This window comes from Scardinius erythrophthalmus, assembly GCF_964197995.2.
Source record: "Scardinius erythrophthalmus genome assembly, chromosome: 12".
Lineage (NCBI taxonomy): Eukaryota > Metazoa > Chordata > Actinopteri > Cypriniformes > Leuciscidae > Scardinius > Scardinius erythrophthalmus.
This window is the reverse complement of record NC_138232.1, coordinates 11,563,885-11,574,198: the sequence shown is the minus strand read 5'-3', so window position 1 is coordinate 11,574,198 and position 10,314 is coordinate 11,563,885. Positions and strand designations below refer to the sequence as shown.

Here is a 10,314-nt window from a genome sequence, read left to right as displayed (position 1 = left end):
AAATATTATTGGCCAAATATTATTATATATAGGCCTATTAGAATGATTTCTGATGGATCTTGTGACACTGAAGACTTTAGTATTGGCTTTACCATCACAGGAATACATTACATTTTAAAATTCAAATACAAAACAGTTGTTTTAAGTTGTAATAATATTTCACAATATTACTGTTTCAGTTTTGATGAAATAAATGCAGCCTTAGTGAGTAAAAGAGACTTTTCTCGAAATGTAAATATATGCATGAATATGGTCGTCATTCAAAACCTCAATGTACCACAGCAGCATGGCACAACCACAATATTTTGTGTAAACCTTACACATGCTATTTTAGATAATAGCAAATCACACAATATGACCACTAAATAAATAGCCTATATTATAAAAACTCGCATTACCATTTCATATTTGTGGTGGTGTGGTGATGCGAAATAAATTATAATTAAAGGATGAAATCAAGGAAAAAGTAGAAGCCAGATGCTTATTGACCCTCATTAACCAGTGTGGTCAGAGTTCTTTTCATGTCCATTAAGAGAGGCATCCCTGTATGTGTGCAAGACCCCATCGCCAGTATCGGCCCTCCAATTATTAGGCTCCTGCAAATGTCAGTATGTGTCATCAAACATTAATAAGTGTTAATACGATCAGACTTCACAAGTGGAGTGCAGCTTCTATCTCCCATAATAAGGAACGAATGTCTCCCATTCACTGCACACGCATGTTGACTGAACCACAACCAAGTCTTTAAAGATGAATAACATTTAAGGTCTCTGAATCCGGTAGAGAGAGAGAGAGAGTTTGAAAGGCTACCATTTCACTAATTGAACAGGTACTTTATTGAGTGTCCCTCATATGGCATTTGATCTTCTGTGAGAAGCTGCAAATGCTGACAGAGACACAGGAGGTTCTTAATTGCCTGTTTGACTTTTATCGACTGGGATGAAGTCAGTCAACCTTTCTCAGCTTGGACTAATTGTATATATTAAAGCAGACTGCACTTCTTAATAAATTCAGGTAATGAGAAGACGCTACAATACACCAATTAACTATCAGAGCAAGCAACTCAGACTGTTATTAATCATTCAAAACAGCAAACTTTTTTAATCAGGAAGAATCAAAATGTACAGAGTTGTTTTTTATCGTCTTTACTATGGCCTAACAACACCAATTTCTCTGGGAGAGAGCAGGAAAACCCGGAGTGGAGTTGGAACGGAGTGATTACAGAACCGCACCACTCCTATACTAGAATTGAAAATTATACATTCCTATTATTTAAATCAGTTAAATGATTGTTAGGCTGCATAAATTAAGTCACCGGAACCGGGAACACTTCCTATAACACCTGATGTACTTGTTACATCATAAGAGAAATGGCATCTACGCTATAGTCTTTTTGCTTATTCCAAGCTTTACTGTAGTCAGCTGGATCTGGGCCGTATCCAGATCAGACGGTGGACCTGTATCTAGACACGACCACAACGCATGATGTAGTCAGCCGGATCCGGGCCGTATGCAGATCAGATGGAGGACCTGCGCCTGGACACGACCACAACGCATCCCTGAAGTGTCAACAGAGATTGTGTCAACCAGACTCTCCCCTGTGAAGACATGACAGCCATCGGCACTGATCCTCAACAAACCCGTCTCCATACTGGCGTACTGACTCCAATCTTAAACCAGATGGAACTGGATACAGTTTTTTACGATTGCTATGACAGATTTTTCAATACATTTAACAATTTTCCAAAACTCTTAACACAGTTAGCACTACATCCGCCTGTGTAAGCTAGACTATTAACACATTTCTTGTTGCTTTAACACAAAATGCATACAATTAACACAAATTTAAAATGCTTGAACTTCTTTTACACACAAGATCAAACAAGAACAAAACAATGGATTTTTACTGCCAAATTTACCAATGCTTTAACACTGTATGTCAGAACAGATAACACCATGTTCTAAACCTAACCTTACAGGCTAAAGTCAAGGTAAACAGCTGTTTATATTGAGAATTGAAACACAAATATATCCCCTGTATTTTATTCTATTCTTACTGAGAAACAGCTGATTGAATTATGCAAATAATTAGAAGATCTTTTTTTTTTTTTTTTTTTTCTTCTGGTGCTTTTTCTGTTCGCATATTTTGTATTTTCACATTATTCCATTGCTAGTGAGAAACAGCTGATTGAAGTTATGCAAATATGGGACAATGTGGCATTCCACCATTCCCGTCTAGTCACAGCCTGGTTTGACGCCCATCAGAGGATGATGACCATTTTCCTTGCCCCTTACTTCCCTTTCCTCAACCCCATTGAGGAGTTTCCTCAGCCTGGAGATGAAAGGTTTTTGACCATAGTCCACAGGACCAAATGTCCCTCCTGTATGCAGAAGATGCTGTATACCAAGACATCACAGCTGAACACTGCCAGGGGTGGATAAGGCATGTTACTGTAAAAGATTATTCCCAAGATACCTTGCCAGGGAAGATATCAGGTGTGATGTGGATGAGAACATGTGGACAAATGTAGAAGACTGGGCAGATTAGAAGATGACCTTTTCTGTTTGTATATTTTGTATTTTCACATACAGTAATACTGTAAATGGCAGCTATATTGCATATTTTTGTTATCTTGCAAAAATGTCCTGTTGCAAATAAAGCCGTTACAGCAGTAATTCTGTCTCTGTCTTCTTTTTTTCATAAACCATACATTCCATAAAGCTACTCTAAGAAGGGTCATTTATTTTGTTGTATTGAATTTCTGCTGCAAAAAAACAACAAAATGCATTTACATTACAAACAAAACAAAAATGTAGAGACTTCAAAAGAAACTGCAGTGCAAAACACAATCTATGATTGATTATCTATAGATATAATAGATATAGTATACAGTTTTTCTCGATTGTTTACACACATTTTCTGAAAGCATGCCTCATATTCTCAGAACTCTACACACAAATCCAAAAACACACACACAATGGGCAAAACCCCTCAATTCTCCTGCAAAATGAAACTTTACATTCAAAACAATGTTATTTCTTCTCAAAATGATATTTTGTTTTCAAATGACACACACAAACCGTCATATGAATAGACATTTATAAGAACCAGTTGAACACTGATGTGCTCAATGTAAAACACTATGATGAATGGAAAACATTTCTTCTCCATTCATCATAATGACTTAGGCCTTTTTTTGGTTCAGTGTTACACTTACTACAGACAGTACATACATAAGTGTGTTGTAAAATATTTGAGAATATGGTTTTTATACTCAGAACACACAAATACACGGTAACAAATATATTTTATTTTTCCCCACAAAAACAATGTACACAGTGTACATCCTAACCAACACAAAGCTGCACATACAGTGGTCTACATACAAAACAACAGAAGAATTTACTGTATACAGTTACAGTAATACAGTAAAAAAAAAAAATCCAGTGTTGGCATCCATTGCTCCATTGAAGAGCTGACCTTTTGCCCTTTTATGCTAAAGCTCTGATTGCTAATTGTAAAACTGTGTGACGGGTGTTTGCCCATGTGATGAGTCAGTGTGCATATCTGAATGGCAGTGTGTTCCTTGTGAAAACAAGAGATTTTCTGCATGAAAATTGTGCCAAAAGCAGAGAATTGTGTGTAGTGTTTTGAAAAAAGTGTGTTTTAGAACTGCAATTTGAGTGTAAAGCAGGAATTGTGCTTGTAGTTTAGCAGAATTGGCTCAGGGGGTTGGTGAATGAGTTACACGTTATGGTCATTGTGTCTCAAGTACCAGAAAATGTGTGTAAACAATCGAGAAAAACTGTAATATACCTATAGAATAATATGTCTGTTGTATAAGGGCAGACCTGACACATATAAAATAATGCAGTTTCTGTAATTCCATCTGATGTTAGTGTTTTTTATGACATTGTGCTATGATTGACTAAATGTTCCTGGTGGAAGAGAACATGTGTTAATGTTTTGGTAGACATGGTGTATTGTGTTAGTGTATTATTGTATTTTGAAAATTAGTTTTGCAGTTTAGTTTATAATGTGTGATTTTGAGCATGAAATGAACCGTTTTGCCAATTGTGTGTTTTAGGTGTGTTGGTGCGTTAAGAGTTTAGGAAACTTGTTAAATGTATTGAAAAATCTGTCATAGCGATTGTAAAAAATGGTAATATTCTGATTGTTCCAATCTGACTTCTGACTTAATGCTGCCTGAATCATAATCATACACTGTTCGTCCGTTGGCCAGAGGAGAACTGGCGCCCGACTGAGCCTGGTTTCTCCCAAGGTTTTATTTCTCCATTCTGTCACCTTGATGGAGTTTTGGTTCCTTGCCACTGTTGCCTTTTTTCACCTTTGTTGCTTGCTAAATTTAAAATTTAATTTAATTTTAAACAATAATATTGATATGCCTGCATTGACACCATTATATGAGAACTGAACTGAGCTGGACGATGATATCACGGTTTTCTTCAGAGCGGCTATATATATAAATGAACTAAATTAATAACGTTTTTACAACAAAAATTAAACATCACTGAACTTACTTAAGCTGGACTGTGACGCTGTTTTCTTCTGGAAACAAACTTTATTGCATTATTTTTCTTTAATCTCTGTAAAGCTGCTTTGAAACAATCTGTATTGTAAAAAGCGCTATATAAATAAATGTGACTTGACTCGACTATACTATATTCCAGATCGGCTTTTGCTTGATGCTTTCACTTCAAGCCTGTCAGCTTGAAACAATTTTCATTGGCAGAAAATAAAATAAATAATTCAAACCATAAATTGCAAGTTATTCATATTGCAGCAGTATTTAACTGTTGTGTAAAAGTAATACTTGTTTAATATGACAGCCGAGGTTAGGGAACAAAGCAAACAAGCAAAGAGGCTGAATCTTTTTATTACTGTAATTCAGACTTATTGCTCCTCTATTGTAAAGTAATACAACAATCATCTCAAACTGAAATAATGCACACCACTGACAAGATATACATATACGGGACACAAATCAAATAAATTCATTTCGACTTTGTAAAAGTTGTTTTGTCAATATTTTCAGAGACTTATGCCCTTGGTAGAGTAGAATTCAAATTGGCTGCAGTTTCAAACCACAGAAATATTAGTGATTATTTACATCCCTGATCATATACATTAATAAACATAATGATAAATCTATTGCACTCTAGACTATCAGTGAGAAGCACACTGTAAAATATGTGCACATGTATGTGTACTGGTGGATAGACGGTTACTTTTTACACCACACAATGAATGCCGATGAATTGGTATTAATTTACATGGAAATCATGCGATGCATAACCTGGATTTGTAATTTATTGCACATGGCCTCTTGCAGACTCACACCTGTAGGTACTCTCAGTCTTGCTCTTTTCCTCTAGCACCATGGGAACATTTGTGCTCTACTGGTTAATTAGACAGTGCCCTGTTGACCTCAGAGTTCAGTGTGCTTTAGAAACCCTGTGCTTATTAGTTGCCAATGATACTACACACTCGTGGACAATAGAGACCTACCAAGGTTTTTTTTTTATTTCCTTTATAGAGGTGAGCGAGTCACACATATCATCTAACACATCTAACAAATTAATGGTTTCCTGCACACACCTTTTACCTACAGTCATAAATAGGCCCAGACGGAATCTTTCTTTAACATTTGTGGGGTAAATCTGAGGAATGGATTTAAACAGGCCCGTAACCACCAAAAAAACCCTGAACAGAAATGGCCAAATTGTCCCCCGGATATTTTATATTCTTTATTCTTAATCCATTACACACCACTCTGTTTGCTGTTAGGATGATAAAAAAGTTTGAAAAATCATTTTTTTAGGGTAGTTTGCCTTAGAAACCTGCCTTAGAGGCTCTTCAACATCAAAATGACTAAGATAGCCAATCAAATCAAATAAAGCGATGTTCCTGTTACTGTTCACAGAAAGCTAATGTGTAAATTCTAGTTTCGCAATTCTGAATTCTGTACTTTACTTGAGTATTATTTTTTCTGGAAACTTTTTACTTTAACTTCACTACATTTGAAAGACAAATATCGTACTTTTTCCTCCACTACATTTCTGTCAATGTCCTTGAGTAGAAAGTTGTAAGGTCAGTCGGGATGATTTTGGTTGCAGGGGTTGCATTTTGGTTGGAAATGAAAGTCGGTTTGACGTCAGAACCCAACATACGAATCGCGTCAGAACCCGACGTCGGTTTGACGTCACCTTCCAACGTCAGAAAGACGTTGGATTTTGGTTGGAAATGAAAATCGGGTTGACGTCACTGATGTCAACGTCAACCCGACTGACGTTGGATTCTGACATCAACCTGATTTTCATTTTCAACGTTGGCTTTGGTCTTCTAAATGCAAATTTTTAAATTGTTTTGGGGCACACTAGCTTATGGATAACAGTAAGGCTAACATATTCATACTAAAAGACAAAAAAATTAAATAGGGCACTATTTGAGGGAACAGCCATTTGGGTGTCCAAAACCATTGTGGACGTTTTATTGAGTGACCTTATTCTGGAACTGTGTTCTAGAAATAAATTTGATATTGATATGAGGGTAGGTAGGCAGGCATAGATTCAGAGGCATAAGGTACTTTAAACAATGCAACAATAATAAAACAATGCGTTGACATTTACTTTTCACTTTTGATACATAAGTACTTTTAAAAACGAGCACTTTTGTACTTTTACTTAAGTAAAAATCGGTCTTTACAACTTTTACTTGTAACGGAGTAATATTTGACCAGTAGTATCTGTTCTTTCACTCAAGTAAGGAAGTTGTGTACTTTGTCCACCTCTGTGTGCGAGTGATTTTGAGTCAACTAGTGCACACACATTGAACGCGTCTGTCCACACCTGGTCCACACTCGCGGTCAAAAGAGTATATTCTTAACACTGCGTGAGATGGAGCAGTACGGGGAAAATAACATATACCTGGGCATTAAGAATGAATGTGTGCATATTTTCAAATAAAAAATCTTATTTGCAAATAGTTCAAATTGATTACTTTACAATGAATTGTAGTTCTTTTACTGTTCTTCTTTTTTTCTTTGTTCCCTTAAATCCTTTAATTAATCCCTTAAATCCTTTAATTCTTTTTTTTTTTTTTAAGTGGTTTGGTCCCCCCAGTGTTCAAAACATGGTTACGGCGTTGGATTTGAAAATGGTGAAATATGTTAAAAGGAGTTCAAAATAATTAAATTATTCCAAATATTTGATAAATGGACAGATGGATGTACACAAGGGAATGCACATTCAGATTCCGTGTGAGCCTAGTTACAAACCACATTCACAAAAACACTCACTCTCTAACAGCCTCTGCCAGGCAGCGGTCAGTAGCATCGCTGCAATCTGCCCCTTGCTTGCGACGGATCCTGGTGTTAGTGCCAATACGAGTATGTGTGTTTTGTGGCCGCAGCCTGCGCAGACGGGTATGTAGAACTTTGCGCAGTTTTTGGCGCGTGAACGCATAAAGCAGCGGATGTAGCACTACCGTCCAATAAGCAAGCACCAGAAAGCAGAGTCTCAGGCGTTCTAGCCAATCAGACGGCCCGATGGCCAGCATGAGAAGAGGAATGATGGAGAGAGGCGCCCAGCATAGCAGAAACGATAGTACGATGATGACGGACATGCGAAAGACTCGCCTTCGGCGTTCCCTTCGATCTCGATGGCGCCGAACCGCTCGACGCAGAGCCAAAATGGCCGACACTGATGCGCCCACACCCATGCTGGACGGACCCTGGATGGGGGCGGGACTTAGCTGAGTGGTTACTGTAGACACAGTGGGTATGGGAGTCAAAGGCGTGGTCACTGATGATGTACCAAGGGTGGGAATGTGGGTGCTAGTTATGACAGACACAGATGCGGTGGGACTCAAAGGCGTGGTTGCCATGGATGCAGTGGGAGTGGGGCTTAAAGGCGAAGTTATCACAGACACAGTGGGGGTGGGGCTAAGGGGCGTGGTGAGCGAGGGAGTATTCGTCTCAGTGTTGATGGTTACTGTGGTAACTGCATCCGAGGTGATAAGCGGTGCGGTCGAAAGCGGCGGGGGGGAAGTGGGTGTGTTTGTCGTAATGTGATCCGGCGACCTCATTGACCTTTTACAGCGTAACCAGAGGCGAAGTCCAGGACCAGGTCGTTTGCTGTCTCGATGGGGCCTGGCCGTGCGTCCGATGCGGATGCGCAGCGCCTGAAGAATTCGGGAGTATGTAAACAGCATCACAGCGAGAGAGCACAGGAACACGGGAACCTGTAGTAACAGATGAGCCTGCAGAGTTCCTCCCCACTCTGAACAAAGCACAGTGCTATTGGAGTGCAGAAACACCCCCTCGCCTTGGCCCGACACAAACCCCGCCTCCACGAATGGTAGGAGTGGCATGGCTAAAGAAATCGCCCACACTGCAACAAGCAAAACGGTTGCCCTTCGAGGCGTCAGCAGACGATTGGCTGGCCGGACGCTGATGTCATAGCGGTCTAAGCTGATGAGCAGCAGGTTAAGTGCGGTGCCTACGCTGGCGAAGCTGGCTGCCGATTCGTGAAGACAGCAGAGGAGGGCGTGGTGAGGAACCGAGGCTCCGCCCAGTATGAGGAGCGTGGCAGTGATCGGCAGGCAGAGGAGACAGAGCAGCAGGTCAAGGGTGTGCAGGCTGAGCGTGACGGCATGGCTGACGGACTCCAACAGGCTGCAGTGACCACAGTATAACACCAGCACGGTCAGATTGCCGCCCACCCCCAGGAGCAACTCCAGCAGCAGCACAGCGCTCAGTGTAGCCCGGAAGCCCAGCCACGTCCCGTCCTGCTGTGCGAGTCCGACCCCCACGCTATCTTCTGCCTGTAAGAGGGACAGACCGTGGCCCTCAGTGAAGCTGCCATCTGTCTCCATGGACACCGTCGCCACGTGCCTTTAGGCATAGCAACGCCAGCCACTCCCACAGGCCATGCTCCACCTACTCAGGTGTTTTTTGGGGCGTTGATGAACGATTGACAGCTCTAAGGTGAGAAGACAAAAACAGAACGAAGCATTAATGAACAGGCCAAAATGTACAGAATTTACTGAAGCAGGACACAGTGAGATCCACTGACCCCTTTCCCACTGAATTTATTTATATATTTACTGTATATAAAATTTAAAAGTGTATTACCGTTATATATACAGAGACTAAGAGAGATTCACCGATGCAACCAACCGAGCACTGGCATCATTTTGGTGAAAAAGTGGTTTGACTTGTCCTTCTGAAGTGTAAAAAGGTATTGATCTAGCAAGACAGAACGAAAAAGATGAGTATGACTTAGGCTACATGATTCTGCAGTCCCGCACACAGTTAAAGGGATAGTTCCCCCAAAAATAAAAATTAGCCCATGATTTACTCACCCTCAAGTCATATATGACATTCTTCTTTCAGACAAATACAATCGGAGTTATACTGAAAAATGTCCTGGCTCTTCCAAGCTTTATAATGGCGGTGAATGGCTGTTTCTGTTTTTTAAGTCCATAAAAGTGCATCTATCCATCATAAAGGTGCTCCACGTGGCTCCGGGGAGTTAATAAAGGCCTTCTGTGAGAGGCGATGAGTTTGTGTAAGAAAAATATTCATCTTTAAAATTCTAGCTTTCCGGCCAAACGCAGTCTACTTACGCCTAAAGCGCAACTTACATAACTTGTGACGTCGGAAGTAGCGTAGTACGTCATGGTGTAGCGTAAATATCAGCAGTACGTCGCATTATTTGCGTAAGTTGCGCTTTAGACTTAAGTGGAATCTGTATGTTCGTTGTGCCGTTATTTTATTTTATAATGTTTTAAATATGGATATTTTTCTTACACAAACGCATCGCTTTGCTTCAGAAGGCCTTTATTAACGTGTGGAGCACTTTTATGATGGATAGATGCACTCTCAAAACAGAAACGGCCATTCACTGCCATTATAAAGCTTGGAAGAGCCAGGACTTTTTATAGAACTCCGATTGTACTGGTCTGAAAGAAGCATGTCATACACCTAGGATGACTTGAGGGTGAGTAAATCATGGGCTAATTTTCATTTTTGGTTTTAAGTTTTAACAGAGAGATGAATTGCATCACAGAACAATCTCTCACACATGACCAAGGACACAAACAACTGCTGAAACCTTGATGAATTTGGCTATGGAGTAGGGAGACAGAAGTGTACAAAGACTGCTCGATGTCAGATTGTAAGTACTACTTGCACTGTAACGTGCTGAAGAAACGGACATGATTGTAATAAACTCAAAATCAATCTTAAGTGCTCTAAAATATGTGCCTTCAAATCAAGTCAACTCTCAAAT

General features: G+C 39.9%; 1 protein-coding gene across 1 annotated transcript; it reads right to left on the bottom strand.

The window, feature by feature from the left end:
• Positions 1-4,888: 4,888 nt before the first annotated feature.
• LOC308699226 (G-protein coupled receptor 22) lies at positions 4,889-9,269 on the bottom strand. The gene is made up of 2 exons (XM_081379894.1): positions 9,156-9,269; positions 4,889-9,003 (listed from the first exon to the last, which is right to left on the bottom strand). Exon 2 carries the CDS (start codon positions 8,894-8,896, stop codon positions 7,316-7,318), a length of 1,581 nt encoding a protein of 526 aa, XP_081236020.1. The 5' UTR covers positions 8,897-9,003; positions 9,156-9,269; the 3' UTR covers positions 4,889-7,315.
• Positions 9,270-10,314: the final 1,045 nt, after the last annotated feature.